The sequence below is a fragment of the Cupressus sempervirens genome, chromosome 2, assembly GCF_028749045.1.
Source record: "Cupressus sempervirens isolate cs-2001-9-10 chromosome 2, ASM2874904v1, whole genome shotgun sequence".
Lineage (NCBI taxonomy): Eukaryota > Viridiplantae > Streptophyta > Pinopsida > Cupressales > Cupressaceae > Cupressus > Cupressus sempervirens.
In genome coordinates, this window is record NC_143119.1 from 386572801 (window position 1) to 386591143 (window position 18343).

The 18343-nt window shown below is 37.2% G+C and overlaps 1 protein-coding gene across 1 annotated transcript in view; it reads right to left on the minus strand.

Annotated features, from left to right (window-relative positions):
• The window catches only part of LOC149572751 (O-fucosyltransferase 5-like), a 69303-nt gene extending 55699 nt beyond the window's left edge, over window positions 1-13604 (minus strand). Inside the window, exon 1 of the mRNA XM_089813838.1 lies at window positions 11773-13604. Coding sequence (XP_089669964.1) covers window positions 11773-13178 — 1406 coding nt within the window. The 5' untranslated portion in view covers window positions 13179-13604. The remainder of the gene's footprint in view (window positions 1-11772) is intronic.
• Window positions 13605-18343: the final 4739 nt, after the last annotated feature.

The following is an 18343-nucleotide window of genomic DNA, read 5'->3' on the forward strand; positions in this document are numbered from 1 at the left end:
AATAACATGTAGGAGGTATAGGATCTGTATTGAACCAAACTTGCATTTGGATTCTTTAGCAAATAATAAATGTTGCTCCATGATACTCAGAACCTCATCCAAACGTTGTAAAAACTCCTTCCACGTTCTACTAAAAATCAGAATGTCATCAAAGAACACCAGTACAAACTTATACAATTGCTTATTAAATATGTGGATCATTCATGACTGAAATGTAGCAGGTGCATTGGTGAGTCCAAAGGGCTACACCAAAAACTCGTAGTATCCGTAATGACATTTAAATGCTTTCATATACGTCCTATGTCTCACAAACTCTAATTTGATGGTCCCCTGAACGAAGATCAATCTTCAAAAACTGAACAACCCCATGTAGCTCATCCAACAACTCATCAATGTCTGGTATGGGATACCTATTCTTTATAGTCCTTTTGTTATGGGCCCTGTAGCCAATACACATTCGTAGAGTCCCGTCCTTTTTCTTAACCAAAACCATCGATGAAGCAAATGGACTCGAGCTTCATCTAATATGCCCCATGTCAAGTAACTCTCGAATAGTCCTCGCTATCTCCTTGTAATGCTAGGGTGTTGATGAGGTGTCAAAATGGCTGGCTTCACACCTCTTTCCACTCTACCACATGCTCAAATTCGTGGTCAAAAGGTATACCCGGAGGAATATCACCAAAAACCCCTTTGTGTTTGTCTAGGACTGAGTGCATATCAATATGATGTTGTTCTAAATCTGAAACAAATTTAGTGGAGATAAAGCTATGCGTTGTCCATTTTGTACCATTGTGTCTCAAGATAGACTCCATCCTATGAGTCGAGGCGATCCTAGGACCCTTATTAACCATCACTTGAAGTATGACCTGTTGATCTCCCCTCTATTTGTTTCAGAATGTGATCAATAGTGTACCGGCCAAGAGTCTAAGCCACTACAAACCCAAAATAGCATCCATCCCTCCTAACTCAATCACCATAAAAATCAGCGGTAAGTGTGTAACTGCCTAGCTAAACCTCAAGCTAGGAAACCATCCCTGAGCAATTAACAAGATCTACACCAGCAACCTTAACATCAAAATGTAGAACTATGTTCACTTGTAACATTATTTTTGCTACTATAGAGGTGCTAATGAAGTTATGTGTTGCCCCTATATCCACCAAGCAGACCATTTGCTGCCCTTTAACTACTCCCTTAAGATGAATAAGACTACCTTTAGGAATTCCCAAAAGGGTGTCAACTGTAGGAGGCTGATCTGAAACTTGTCTCTCAATTGTCTCCATTTGGGGCTGCTTGTGTGCCTTCGTCCCTGTTGTCATCTGATTCATTGCCTTTGTTTTCGTCGTCAAAAACTACTTCAATATAATGAGCTTTGCCTTTCCCAAGGCATCTACAATCCGGTGACCAAGGTTTCTTGCATGTGAAGCATAAATTCCTCCTTTTTAGCTCATTCCTTGACTCAAAATCTACCTTTGCTGAAGTACCCTTATTCTGATTTTAAGATTTCAGATTGGTGTTGGACCCATTAAAAGGCTTTTTGGAAGGCTGAACCACTGAAAATAAGCTATCTATATCAAGTGCCATCTTGATTGCATTTTGGAGTGTACTTGGTTTCAGCACTTTGACAAATCCCTCGCATCTCTTGCTCAAACCTTCCACAAACAACATCACTTTCTTGTTTTTTGTCATGTCAGGGACCATGATAGATATCCGTTTGAATTCATCATTAAGTGTCCAAAGCACCACTATGCTTGAGTTGAGCTAACTCCCTATAATAAACTTATCTATCCTTCCATTCAAATCTGCTTATCACCTTGTTACTAAACTCTTCATAAGCGTCAATCATGTCATGGTCTTAAGTGACTAAGCCATGATAACACCAATCATAAGCTGGTCCATCTAATGCATAGTAGCAAACTTGATTACTTCAGTTTCAGACATTGCTTTGAGAGCAAGAAGCATATCCAACTTATGTATCCATGCCCTGGATGTACTTTTTCTACTACCATCAACTATTGGTAAGGCAAGTTTGTTCAATGCTTTAGATCCCTGTTTGAAGCCCTTGGCCTCCTATCCTGTCTTGTTCTCATTAATTCCCTTCGCTGTCCCATATATTGAACAAAGCTTAAAACTGCATTAACATTGACTGGTAACAAATCCCATTCAACATATGTAGCCATGACATCATCTGGAATGTCTCTTACAGCTCCAGCATTAACAACCTTAAACTCGTTATGTTCAGCAAATACTGACATTAAAGGTTTCTATGTGGTTCGAGTGGTTGCTCCCATGCCTCATGGTGTTCCTGCTGCACTACCACCCTCATGGTGATGGCTTTGGGGTCTTCTAGGCTCAATATTCATCAGTTGTATAGCCTGAGTAAGTTGCTGCAGTACATTAGCAATGTGATTTTGCCCTTCCCTAAGAGCTCTAAAGGTTTCCATTACTTCCCTATCTACTTCCTCATCAGCATTTAGAACCCTTTCAGCCATTAAATGAATTCCAATAACTTTGAGGTTGTTCTGCCCTCTGGAATTTGTGGGGGTCTCCAAACTCTGAAGTACCCTGTTTTATTTATGCATTCAAAGTGAAAGCCCACTAGGCAACAGGTTCATTGCTCTAATACCACTGTAGTGACCCTGGTCTGTATGTTGATTGTAGATTGAACAAGAGATAAGAATGTTTCCTCTGTGATTGTTTGGATTCCTAGCAAAGTTGCCACTATTTTCTGCTAAGCGTGGAAATAGCTACTGAGCTTATATGAACATTGCCAACTGGCATGCATTCTGTTAGAGCTAAATTTACATAAGAGAGGTTGCAGTAATGGGAAACATAGCACAGACCAATAACAATCTAATAATACTTTGTTGTTCAATCACCCAACAAATTTGCATTGGAACTTCAGAGTTACAGAAAATATAATATAGCTTGCTTGAACATAGGAAATATTTGCAAGTACCATATTACGAGAGAGCTTGAAGAGAGTGTTGTCTGGTCTGATGTATCTCCCACAACTCTCCTGCACAATGCTTCCAAGATACCTCATGCTGTCTCAAGCTCCCCCACAAAATAGTGATGATTCCACACAGACAATTGTCCTACTATCATTGCTTACTGTAAGTAGACTCGAACTACAGTTGTGTAGCAACATTCAAGGCTATTAGTGTGACATTGGGATTGACACTCAAGTTGTGGTCCTCCGCTCATGAATGTAAGCATGGTAACTCCTTCCAGAACTGTCAAACTCAACACACCCGTGACTGGCCTCCATGTACATTAATGAAATCAATCGCTTGCCCAGAAATTCATGTTGATGATTCTTATATTGGTAAACTTCTTCTCCCCACTCTCAGCCACCATTCCATACTTTTCAGAACAAGTTGCGACTAGGTAGAGATCTAAACGCAGAGAGGGTCCTGAAAGGGCTACGTCCTCCAAGCATTCTACCCACAGATACAGTGTTTCAATCTTCCCAGGTTCTCGTGACCAAATTGTCTGTCATTCCAATAAAATCCACTTGCTTGCTCCAGCCACAAGAAAACTGAAATAGAAATGTTGTATTTGGGATTTTGTCCAAAACAACTCAGACAGATTATTCCTTGAAGTTGTAGAATGATTTCATTCTTTCTTTTCATGATATTCCCTGCTCACTCAACAAGCCATAAAAATGACAGTCACCCTTCCAATGGGTGTTACTCTTCCTTTTCATGCATGCAACAGTTACAATTGAAGGAATCTGCGAACTGAGTGCATGTAACTTATGTTGCGTCGACCACATCACAAATATACAAGGCAAAGATCATTGAACAATAGGAGTTGACGTGGACATAAAAATCATGAGGCCATTGAGCTGACAGAAACAAACAAATCACCCCAACTCCAGGTTCCTTGCTTAAACATGTTAGCCTATTGGAACATTGAGAATAGGCTAAGTGACATTTTATGCAATTAGACAGGGGAGGGGGACATGACGCAGAGGCAAAATAGAATGTTAAAATAGTTTTATTATTTGTTTTCTAAGATCCATATTGTCTTTGCTTTTTGTTTTTTCAAAAGTGGCAATTAAGAAACTGAAAAAAGAAAAAAATCTGTCATTCCAATAAGATCCACTTGCTTGCTCCACCCATAAGAAAACTGAAATAGAAATATTGTATTTGAGATTTCATCCAAAACAACACAAATTATTCCTTCAAATTGTGAAATGATTTCATTCATTCTTTTCATTATTCTCCTTGCTCGCTCACCAAGCCATAAAAATGATAGTCGCCCTTCCAACGGGTGTTACTCTTCCTTGTTCATGCACGCGTCAGTTACAATTGAGGGAATCTGCAAACTGTGTGTAACTGATGTTGTGTCAACCACATCCCAAATATATAAGGCAAAAATCATTGAACAATAGGAGCTGACATGGACATAAAAACCATGATGCCACTGATCTAGCAGAAACAAACAAATCACCCCGGCTCCACATTCCTTGCTTAAATACATTAGCCTACCAAGATAGTTGAGAATAGGCTAAGTGACGGTTAATGTGATTAGACAGGGGTGGGGGACATGACATAGAGGCAAAATAGAAAATTAACATAGATTTATTGTTTATTTTCTATGATCCATGTTGTCTTTGTTTTCTGTTTTTTAAAAGTGGCAATTAAGAAACTGAAAAAAAATATTATTATAAGAAAATTTACATTAAGACTGGTTTTTGAGAGCATACCAGCAATAAGAGAACCTTTGATTGTAGCTCCAAAAGCCTAAAAGACTAAACAAATTTCAAGAGGAAATTCCAAATACAAGAAATTAATCAAAATGTCTTATTTCAACTTTAGGATATTGTCCAAAAACTGAAAAGATTCAAGATTGTAATGTCCCAAAGGGGAACTTGGCCTGAAGGCGATCTCGGCCGAAGGCGATCTCGGCTTGAAGGGGATCTCTGTCCGGAAGCAATCTTGATCCAAAGGCAATCTCGACCCGAAGGCAATTGCTTTGATACCATTGTAATGTCTCAAAGGGGGACTCGGCTTGAAGGCGATCTCAGCCTAAAGGGGATCTCGATCCGAAGGCAATCTCAACCCAAAGGCAATGACTTTCCAAAGGGAATCTCGACCCGAAGGCAATTGCTCTAATACCACTATAATGTCCCGATTTGCCAGAGTCAATTGCGTTTGAACGTGAGGATCTGGAGGGAAGATTTTCAATTGCTTTGGTGGCCAATTGTGTGTGTTGTACGATGGAGGATGTACAGGATTGATTGTACGTAGTGGAAAAGGCATAGAATGTTCTGTCGGCAATGGTAACAGGTCGTATGGCAAGTGTGAAGTTAGTGTGTACGGTGTTCATTACATGATCTTACAGGTCGTAAGGCAAATGTGAAGTTGGTGTGTACCGTGTTCACTACATGGTCGAACTGTAGCCAAGATTGGTTGTGCGGTGTGTGTCAAGTGAATGGAATACATGTATGGTGGTCTGTACGATGGGAGAACAAGTGCTACTACAGTGATATTGGTCTGTCGTACTGTGAGGGTAGATGGCGGAAGGGCGTACAATGCCAACAAGAGGAGACATTTGGTGAGGAGTTGTCACACCACAAGTTTGTCAATACTTGACTAAGGGCACAGTTATATATATATATTTGCAATCACAATGATTCCACCAATAATAACAATTTATCAGACAATGAGGATGTTTGCAAGAGATCTGCCAAAATGGAACAAGAATTTCTATAGATGATGCTCAAACTTGCCAGATCTAAGCGAAGTAATACAGGATCAAAATAGGGTGAGGGTTGAATCCCACTGTGACCAGAATAGCCAAATAGGGAAGATCTTCCACTTCCGAAATGGTGAACAATACAGAACTCCAACAGGAATTCGCAATACAATGATAGTAATCCAAATCGTATACCAAACAACCTACAACCGGTCATAAATACCCCTACAGAGAAACTTCCCGATGGTTCAAAAATAATGCCGAAACAACAACACCTACAAATAAAAAAAAGATGGGTCTAAGATATACATAAATCAATAGAAACCACAAATATAAATATTATTAACTAGGGCCCATATTTATTAATTAAAGTAACTAATTAAAGGTCTTTTTATTATATTATTTAAATTCTGGGACCAATTAATTAATTAATTTAATTTAATTATTACATTAAAATTTGGGGACATGACAAAGATTGACAACAGTCCTAACTTCAACTATGAAGCCATTGTCATTTAGACAAGTCTAGTACTCTAGCTTCATCACTAATTCTCTACAAAATGAAAATTTGGTCGGAAATAGTGAAGAATTTGTGATGGAGAAAAGTTAAAAAGCATACTGATAAATTATGAAATATGGTCTACACCATGAACATCTATGTGATTTCAAAGGTCCTAAATTGGGCTTAGTGGTGGGGACTCTAACTCCGAACCCAACGCGTACAACAATAGGGAATGCACCAAGAGTGATACCCTAAACCTTGCAAGGGATACTATGAGTACTAACCCCAAATCCCCATGGGAATCAATGTCCCTCAACCCCATTGAGACCTCTACCCCCAAGCCATTTTGGCAATATCTATTTGCATTGTCAATCACTATGTTCTCTGATGAAGTAAAGGTTAGAGCTTCCCCAATGCAGATGGCCCAACTGTGCAACTAGAGTCAACACAATAGAAATCACAATGCCTAATACTAATCAACACCGGCAAATATGCAATGGATTTTCTTATTATCATGGGAACAAGGATGTACATCAAATTAGTCTACAAGTGTAGCTTCCAAACTTTTGACAGACATGCATCATTACTAAAAACACTACCTACCTTCTAAGACCTATCACCACACTTTGTCACCTTTTCCCTTTTGTAACTCTCCTCTAAACAAGAGCTACTATAACACTTATATACAAGATTGCAAGCCACAAGTCAGCCAAACTAATCACAAGGAGATCTTTCCATAACAAAAATGATCAAGAACTAAAGAGAGAACAAAATTTTAACTAAACATCTTAAAGAAAAAAAAAACTATGAGAAACTAACAAAATGGATAAAAAAGTTGCATAAATGACCACAACATTGAATATTACAATATAACCTAAATACCCTCCCTTAATGGTCATTCTACTACCTACCTTGCAGAAGACGACATAATCTACAAGTCATTCGGCCATGAATGCATAAAAGGCAAACTCCTCAAAATGCTTTGCCACATGAGCCTATTTTTTAGACCCTCCCTAGTTGGACTTCTAATCAACCAACCGTTTTCTATAGAAATTTCTCATATGATCAAGAACAAAAGCAAGTCGACCACCTTTCAACCTAATGTTGGCTAACTGGGACATCACTCCCGTTAACTAGAAGCTGAGATCAATTTCTTGGAAAACTTTGATTTTTGTTGATTAAATATTGGCAAAAAACACAATAGCTATGATTTTGTGAAAAAAAATTGTCAAAAGAAGTTGTTGCATATGGAACCATGTTGTTGAGAAAAAACCATCAAACCCTTCATGGAATGCTAAGATCACACACAATCTTGTGAAAAAATTCTCAAAACTCTAGTGCATTTGCAAGAACATTATTTACCTAGAGACCGTAGGTATGACCCAAAACAATCTACAAGAAATCGTGATTTTATAAAAAATCATCAAGGCATTATGTTTGAACTTGAAGATAGAAAGCCATGATTTTGTAAAAATTGTCAAAATCCTTTGTTTTCAAGAAGAAGGTGTAAAACCCCATGATTTTCTAAAAATCGTCAAAAACCAACAAATCCACAACAAAGAAAAACACAAGTTTTGGGAAAAAAATGAGAAAAAAACACTCTAATTGTAAGTGCTTTGCATGTGTAAAAATAGAGTTATAGCATGAATCAGGCTTTCCCAGCCCATTTACAAGTAACCTTTTTTACTTGAACACCCAAAATTGGGCTTCTTGTGAGCAACACATATTTAAAATATGCGAGGAGTATTAAACCCAACTTCCAAGCAAAATCAAGGTTTAGATGGCCCATTACATGTTTAAAATGTGATGCATTTAAACAAAGTATGCTTATATAAACATGGATGCCTAAATGGATAGAAGAAATCATGTTTAAATGTGAGCTTATGGTGAAAATCGAGCTTTCCCAGCCCATTTACATATTTAAAATGACTTCTTCCATGCAAATCAAGGTTTAGAATGCATGATGCATATTGCATATTTGGCTTTCCATGCAAATCACATTTTAGATGGTGCTTTACATGTTTGAAAAACAAGAGCAAATTGTAGGTTGTGGTTTAGAAGACAATTTACACATTGCATTCTTGCCCTTACATACAAATTGCTTTTCTCCAAGACATTTACATGTTTGCATATTGCATAAAAATGCATGTCCAAAGCTGGTCACACTTTTATGGGTGGATTACATGTTTTATTTTGCATGTAAAAGAGCAAATTGGGGTTTACAAAATGCATGTAAAAACACCCAAACAAGTTGCTTTGATGAAAAAACAAGTAGACTTACAAGTCAAATCATGGTTTAGGAAACCATTTACATGTTGCATATTCAAAAACATGTAACATGTAACATGCAATATACCCAAAAAGGCGCGATTTGCCTCTTGAGGTGAGAAAATACAAACAAAATCACACTTTTTGGGTGCAATTACATGTGTAAGATACTTGCACAACTTAGAGATTATGTTTAGCATATGTTTAATTGATTCACTTAAATGAGTCGCACTTTGTTTACATATTTGCACTTAACATTTTATATGTCATATGTAAATAGTTTGAGAAGTGAGATTTTCACTTAAATGTTTTAAGTTAAAACATTAAAGTGCAACTCAACATCAAATTAGATTCAAAAGTGCACTACATAGCTTAAATCACTTAAGTTATGACTTAAATGATCAAAAAGTGCAACTATATAACTTTAAAACATTATATAAAGTGATTTTAAGTCATAAATTTCAAAAAGTGCAACATAACATCAAATTATAAGGTCTAATATTTATAATATGCAATCGGGGTTCTAAAACTCGATTACACATGCACTTAAACCTTAATAACTTTCAATTAAAAACTCTGATTAAGTCCCAAGATAGCTTGAAACAAGGGCATGACCAAACGCAAGATATTGAAGGAAACAAAAAGACAAAAGAAATCCAAACAAACATTAAAAAAATGCAAAACGGACTTTGAAGGCCTCAAAAATCAAGTATAGGCTAACAAACTGAAAAAAACAAAAAAGGACTTGACAAGAACCTTCAGTAAAAGACTCATTATATCGATTGAGATAATTGTATGATCAATCTTTACCAATCTAATAGTGAGTTACCTTAGAGAAATATGAAACTTAATTGGAAAAGTTTCATAGTGTTGCCTCCATTTGTGATGACAAAATGAAGGACAACACAGCGAGATATTGGTATTTTGTTGAATGAATTAAAAATCATTTGCATGCAAATTTATTAAAATTTCTGTACTGTGTTTTGAGAAATTTGGGGATTATGTCAGGTTGGGGATATTTAAAAACTTTGAAGAATTAAACAAAAAAAAATGTCACTGCGTTTAATGCAAATAGTACTTTGAATGATATTATACCTACTCAGCAAGTATTCGCAAGTGAATTCACAAAACAAGTACCTCAAGTTTTGACTCCCTACTTGACCAAAGCAGAAAAACTCACAAAAAGACTACAAAAACTCATGAATCAGCCTTCCTTTGCATATCATAACTGGAATATTCCCAGAGTTTTTAAAGGAATCTAAGTTTTCTTAAAGCTGCCAAGCTTTACTGAATTTTAGGCAAGTCAATAAATTTGTGTTTGCCAAGTCTAAGTTTGCAAAGTATGCCTTAGATAATGTCATGTGATTGAACCCAAGAGAACGCAGCCCTCAAATCTAAGTACAAGAGATCCAGTATTTCCTATATCAAAACTGACACGGTCACAGGAAGAAAAAAAGATAATCCAGCCAAAGTTCTAGAAGGATAGCAACCTTTACAAATCTGATAGAGCATGATGAGACAAATGAGGCACATACAGGATTTCTGTTAGACAAAAACCTGAAATAGCTGAAGATCACAAAGAAAATAGTTTGTAAATTAAACAGACTGAATAATAATGGAAATTAAAACATGTAGAAGATTGTAAAACAAATAAGCAGCATCATTGCATGAAAACATTCAGACTCAAGGTCAAGTTAAGACCATGTGATTCTACTGAAAGTATTCTTCATTGAGCACGGTGCACAGCATACATAAGCAATGGAAACACATAGTAAGGATACACAAAAGAGAATAAATTATGCTGGCTATCCTAAATAAATCGCCCATATTAGGTTTGCAGATCACTGAAAATGTCAGTCAATCAGCCAAATACATACCCACATGATTTGCTTGCAAATATTATAAATAAAAAATAAAATAAAAATACACTATTGAGACATCTGGGGACAGAAAACTTCCAGAAGTCCCCGAGACACTCAAGGGACTCCTGGGCGTCCCCAAAACATCCTGTCCCCATCCCCAAGTACAGGAGACGTCCCCATCTTGAATTCAATGTTGAGCATTTGAATTTTGAATCATGAGGGTCTTGCTTTTCATTGTTGCAAGTGCAATTAAACAAGTTATGTCGCTGCTCAGGGTTTTATCCTTAAACATAAATCTTCTAGCCAAGCATCATAATATTAAATAAAGAAATGCTCAACCCCATCATTCATTTGTCGTGGGTTCTTTGGGTGAGTCTCTTATTCTCTCTAAGCCTCATAAGTTGGCTAATAAGGGTAAAAATCCCACTCAAGAGGCTTGTTTAATTACCTTTTGATTCCTACTGAGAGGCCGACACAGGTGATTCCTTCAATCATTGAAGTTTCCATTCATGCCTTCAACAAGTGCTGTGAAGGCTCCAAGCCAGCCTCCAATGTTTGCTTGCAAATGTGTCATTTAATCCCCATGTCAGACTGAATAAGGCTCTCTTGTGGGAAGCATCAGCAGATTCTGAAATCATTGGAGTGGAATGATATGGAAATATCAGCAGGGATGAATTTGACTTGGGTCTCAAATCAGAAAAAGGTATTAGAAGGAATTGTTCTTGCATGCTTATGAAACCGGTGGTAAGAGGCCTAACAGATAGAAGGGGTAATTATATCCAGCTTTGTAATATGTATTGGTGATATGCTTTTAGCCTTTGCTTGGCTTTATCTTGGGGTTGTGGACCCCTAAAGAACGCACAGCTAATTAATCAGAAGAAAAAGAATAATATGACAAGCATACAATTTTAAATGGCAATACATTTCATCCTGCACTTCCTTGGCTTTTGACTCCATTCAGGGGAAAGTTATATCCAGAAACCAAATCTATTGTAGTTATGGCTTCAATAAGTGTTCTTGCCTGTGAACTTAATAGTAAAAGGTGCTTGCAAGCCAAAAATTAAAGCTTCTTCGTGCAATCTAACACAAAAAAAAAAAGAATAGGAATATTAAACATGCAACAATAAATATTCTTATTCAAGGAAAATATGCAACTTGGTAAACTACTACCAGAAATGCTAATGTATACAAATCGATGAAAATATTCTACTTTGTGGTGTTGTAGAAACAACAGAGGAAAGTTTGCAATGTCCATCATGCAAGATTTAAAATGTGCAGATAATTCAAGACTTTCATCCTAAGCCTCCCACCGATGCAATGAATTCATTGTTTACAAGAAGATCAGGATCTACTTGTTATAAGATGCTGCTTCTTGTCTAATGCTAGATATTAACCTTACTTTTCAATTACAAAAATTCATAGATTCAGATACTGACCAGAATTGTAGAAAACCGTATCGGCGAAAATGCAGAGCGATGAAATTCCCTCCTAAAAAAGTTTGCACAAATCGCTGGGCAGTCAAAACTATGTAACGATTTGGCCTAATAATAGTCTTGCAATGGTGTGCAAGGGGACCACCCGGCTGCATCACCCATTTCTCCTCAACATCTGCAAAGAAAACATCACCAATTCCAATAACTTCATCATCAACAGAAAATCTTTTTACAATTTCCTCAGCAAGTGGATGTGAAGGATAGCCTTTCCGATGAGCATCATCAGGCCAAGCAACTTCTGTTTTTAAAACAGACCACCCTACGGCTTTAAATTTCTTCACGTGATCTTCATCCATAAAACAAGGTGGTGTAGCCATGTAGCAAATCAATCTATTAATATGTAAACGTTCCTTCTTTCTATTAGAGAACTCCTCAAAGGTGATCACAGTATTGCTTCCCAAACAATCGGTCATGTGCTGAATATCCAGGACACGTTCGTACTGGTAATCAAATTTAGGGCTGGGGAGAACAAGTATTCGGCCGAGCAAGGCTGCAAAGAACATGTGCTTCTCCAGACAAATCAGATGGTTTGACATTTGACCGGATAAGCAAATTGCTACGAGATACCGATCTTTTCGTGGTTTCCACTTAATTGTCTTCCTTTCTGGATTGAGGCTTAGTAGCTTGCATTTGTTGTTCTCATCACCGTAGTAATTGAGAGCTGAATCAACGCCCGCTTGCTCTGAATCTGATACATTCCCAGACCGATAAGGTGACAATAAAGTCTGTTGAAGCTCTTGGTTTAGCCTAATCTGTGCTAGTAATTCCGTAGCAAAAGCTCCGGATAGAAAGCTTGGGTTCAATGCAGCTATGTTCTCAGAGCCGACATCAGGGGAAGAAGGCACACTGGAAGAGGAATTCAAAGGTGGTATTTGGGCAGAGGAGGTGGTATTTGAAGACCCATATGAGGAGTTACCAGAAGAGGCATTGGTTATTGCATGCGTGGAATTGGGTGTTGAAAAAGTCGCATTGTTATAATAATTCCAAAGCTTTAGGAGGCCCTGCTGCTGTTTGTGCAGCAAATACAGGGCCCTCAATTCTGCTTCTTTAGGCTGGTCAGGGGCAAACTGAACCTTGAGATCAGAAGTGGAACCAAACCAGGTGTTTAAATTGGTAGAAAAATAGATAGTAAGGAACAACGCTGGGAGAGCTAATGCATACCAATACCTCTTATCAATGGACGCCAAGTCTATTCTTCTTCTTCTACTGCCTCTGCTTCCGCGCATGCCGTGCGATTCTTCGTCCATCTCAAAACTGGCCCTCTCAGCCTTGATCTGAGCTGCATTATCATTGTTCTCATTGTTATGTTGTTGCTCAAGAAACTTCTCCCGCTCTTCTTCCTCGTCCATTTGACCGTGAGTTCAACACAATGCCAACGCCTAAAACTGAACCCAGACCTTCACATTTTGCTTTAATACCTGCCGCTTAATATATATTTCCACTGAGATCTAAATTTCAGGATCTGTGTTGTAAGGTCCTCTATTGACACCCTGAAAGAGAGACAAATGTATGTAGAAATTAAGAGATCATTTACATCGCTGGGCTCCAAATTGTTCTTTACTAAATATGGGGACCACAATGTGGGTTTGGATGTGGAGCCTGAGGCATTTATAAGAACTATTCGGAAGTCTCAAACAAGATTCATATGTTATTTATATGCAAAGAATTTGGGGTTCCGTTGGATTTTTCCCCCTTTTCCTTCGGGAATCCTCCTCTCGTACACCTTAAATGATGCAATCTGCTTACCTGCTGGTTATTACTAAATTTTAGTCGCTGAGGAAAGGTTTTTCTGAACAATCATTTAATTATTTCGGTGGGTTTGTTGGTTGAGATTATCACTTCAAAGTGAAGTTAAAAAATTAGACATACTTCGGCAAGTGTTTTATTTGTGGAGAGGAGAAAAGGGGAGTTTTTTTGTGGATGTTATGGAAGTGTAATTTTTTTAATTAATTTAAATTATTTCTTTGAAGATAATAATAATTTTAAATTTTATTTTAAAATAAATTATAAGATTTAATATATTATTTGTAATTTCTCTTAGATTTTTGTTTTTAAATTGTAGTGGATGTTTATTTTTATAAGTAACATTTGATATATTTTATTGATAATAAAGTAATAATTATATTTATAGTTTGAAATTGTTAAAGATAATGTTAAACCACCTATCAATCTAGAATATCATCTTGATTATAGTTTACAAATCGAAATCTACCCATTTGACATCTCAGTTCAAATATAAATAGTTTAGTATTGACGAGAACTACACAACTAATACAAAAATTATCGATCATAGGTACTTTGAAAGAGCACATTTGCATGTTACCCATTCACACCTTGTGTTAACCTTGTCACTATCAAAATATAGATTTCTTAGTGCCCATTTTTAAAAACACAAAAGCCTAGTACTAGAGTAGACACTTATACAACTAATACAAAAATTATTGATCGTAGGTACTTTGAAAGAGCACATTTGCATGTTACCCATTAACACCTTTTGTTAACCTTGTCGTTGTCAAAATTTAGATTTCCTAGTGCCCATTTTTAAAAACACAAAAGCCTAGTACTAGACCAGACACTTATGCATCTTTACCATTATTTCATTCATCATCCATTTTCATCCTCACTCCTCACACTTTTCTTAACCTCTTATGACATGGTATTGTAGGACTAGAAAACAAGTCAAGACCTAGCATACTATGACCACAAAAATTCAATCAAAATACACTAAACCCTTCTAATCTACCATGAAAACCAACTAAAATAAGCAAAGCAACACAAGTAAAACTCCCTCTTTAGTTGTAGCTCCCATGTCCTTCTTTCTTCTCCATTTGATGTAGCTCCAATTGCCTATAGTGCATATACAATTGAAATCAAAAGCCTATGATGAGATAATGCTATTGAGAATACTAGAAGTGTGGTTCAAGCCTAATAGTTCTAAGAGATTGAAAACTCTAAGGGAGGTGTAAGGATCGAAAATGAGAGCAATGTGGCTCAATTTGTAGCCAACACACAAGAGGAGAGAATTGAATGAGAGGATGGACACTTGTCACCTTGAATGTGCAACCTGGCATGATATTCCTTAGAATATCTATGACAGAAGATGCCAAATGTAAGATTCTATAATGCATGAAAGTCAACATAGTTAAAAGTGGATGGAAATCTATGACGTGCACATGACACACCAAAGCCACTTGTAGCCAAGAATCTATGACGATGGAGACTTATTATAGACATGCATAAGGAATCAAATATATCAAATATGACATATTTAAGCCAAGTATAAATGGAGGATCTATGACGTAAGATGTCCATGTGTCAAGATTATGTGGAATATTTGAATTAAAAATTCATTATTCCACACAAATAGAAATTAGTAATTTAGAAATTAAAGGTGGAAAATAGGACTTAGGAAATTGATAATTTTCATAGTTTGTGAAGATGAATCAATTAATTAATAAATATCAATTAATTGAGGGCATTGGTTAACAAGAATAATTAATAGTGTTGGATGAAAATGATTGAAATGGCATAGCATTAGATCATGGGTTATCTAATCCTATATGATGAATTAGTAAATGATTGGCCAATTTGATGAAGTAAATGCAAGATTAATCTTTTGATGAAAAAGCGATGATTATGAAGATTGATTAGGATAATAGTTGGCAGATCAAAGCCATGACCAAAATGATTGAATGGTTAAGATTGATAACATATATGACATGGATTAAGAACACGTGACATTTACAGATCTTGTAAATGCCAGATGATCGTAGTTGATTGATAAGATTGATCATAATAACATCAACGAACACTGTCAATGTTATTAAATTGATTGGATAGGGTTACGATCTGATACTGAGTGACTCGAGAATGTCAAAGATTAGATGATGTGAATGACAGTTTGACCTAGTGCTAAGGGACATGATAGTGCTAAGGTCAAGTTTGATAGGTTTGATAGGTTTCCAAGGCATTGAGAGACATGAAAATGCCTAGGGTTGGATAGATGATGATAGATTTGAGACATTTGACACATTTTGGATTGACTAGGGCTGATTTAAGGTGATTCTGGGTTGATTTGGGGTGATTCTGGGTTGATTTAGGATGATTACAGGTTGATTTGGGATGATTATGATGATATTGGAATGGTTTTGGGTTGAATGGATACAGTTTTGATAAAATGACAATCACTTTTGAAATGATCTACAATTAATGTAAACGGGAATATGAATGATGAATGACATTATCAAAACCTACTTGAATGATAATCAAGTTTGGCCAAAAGATCAAAATTAGTAAAATGAGAAATGGGACAAGTTACTATGAAAATGTGACTAAACCATAGACTTGAACCATTTTTTAGCATCTATATTTTGCCTCTCTTTAATACAATGTGATTTAGAGTGTTGTGTCAAAGAATACTGATGAAAAGACCATGAAAGCATGCCCTAGTAGGGGTAGTATATATGGGTGCCCCCAAGAGAAATTGATCAAAAAAAGCCAACTAATATATCAATTTGTTGACAACGAGAAGACAAAGCCATAGCAATTGACATATCACAAATCAGAGCTTCAATGCAAAAGTTATGGGGTTCGAGATGCAAAAAGTATTGCGACCAACACAGAAAATGCCTCTAGGTAGAAATGAGACTATAAAAGGGCATGGAGAGGGTTTGGAAGTTATTTCACCCTCTCATTTGGAAAAAAATAGTTCTAGAGCAAGGGAGATGGACCGACTACCTAGGGAACAACATCGTGGCAAATGAGAGTGTACCTACTGTTGTCAAACAGATGCAAGACCACCAGTGAGTACATAGAGGCCCCCTTTGTGTATTTTATGCTTTTCATGCATTTGGGTATTAGTTAGGGGTCAAACAGGGCCCACTCTAAGTCTCAAGGCTATATTAGGCCACCAAAATGCCCCAACTATGCTCAAAACACATCCAAGTGCACATTGAGTGCAATTGGGGGCCCAAATGCACTCCAGGATGCTCCAAGGCTCCAAAAAGGGTCAAGATGAGCTCGGAACATCCTGAAACTTGGAACACATGCCCATAACCCTAGGACAAGGTCAAAACATAGGTGAACATGGTCAAACATGGTCAATAGTGGTAAAATTTGGTCAAAATTAGGTCAGATTTAGAGCAACCTGGTAGAATGCTAACAAGGAGCAATGCAAAGGGTCAGAAAGAGTGCAAACGGACCCAGAATGACCCAAATTTTGGTTTACATACTCAAAACCCTGGGAAGAGTTCAAAACATAGGTTAACCTAGGTGAATATGGTCAAACATAGACAAAATTAATCAAACTTAGGCCAGATGTTGGAGAAAATTGATAGAGAGGTAGGTAGAATGTCAAAAACAAAGCTGTTGAACTCGGAATGACCTAAAATTTGGTATGTTAAAAACCCTAGAAAGAGTTTAAAACATAGTTCAACCTAGTCAAACATGGTCAAAAATAGGAAAAATAAGTCAAACTAAGGTCAAACTTGGTCAAACCTAGGTCAAACTTAGGCTAGACTTGGTAGAAAGCCACAAAAGGTTGACATACAAGATATGGTTATGCAGGAGGATCTGCCCCTATGGTAGACGAGGGAACATAGGCCACAAATCTTGGTTTAACGTCATCAAATGACTACCGATGAGCGGGAGATCCTAACAGAACTTGGACTATACCATATTACATTCATGCCTAAGGTGAGAGGGAATAAGGGTTTGTTGACGGCATTGACTAAGAGATGACACTCAAAGACTAGTTCATTCCATCTTCCTATAGGAGAGGCCATTGTGACCTTAGAGGATGTATAGCACATCCTCCAAATTTTGATCCACAGGGCGTTGGTAGTATATGATCTAGCTATTAGGTGAGCAGCATTGCACCAAATTTTTGGCTGTGGAGATACAAAGCTTGGGATCCGAGATTATGAGATTAGATGGGAGCTATTAGTTTCACGACATGAGTGTCTTATTATTATGATCTATTGGATCATTGATGGACTACTAATACCAGATAAACGAAGCATGGATTCCCTATTGGATGGGGTCGAGTGTTAGAGAGGATGGTTATGGAGGGGATCATGTTTGCATGGGAGACTTGCATGCTTGAGATGCTATATTATTATCTCCATTAGTTGGCGTATAGAGGTGGACTGACATTTATCACTAGAGGTACATTACTGCAGATATGGGCTTACAAGCATATTATTGTATTTAGGTTGCTTGTGGAGAGGGAGTTGGTTGAGGATATGCCCTATGCATATAATTATAGGGGATGATGGCACAAGGATCACTAGGGTACACCTGGTTCTTCAAGCATCAGCTAGATACGATGACACAGTTCATATAGAGATCGTACAAAGATTGTCTAGGGTGGGATGATGATGAGGTCCACCTTTCATACTGCAGATAGGAGCTATATCTGATAGGGCGCATAGCGATTGGACACTTGGTGATCAAGATGTACCTACATGAGTGAGTATGCTGATAATTTGGTGAGAGGCAAGATGTGCCTACAAGG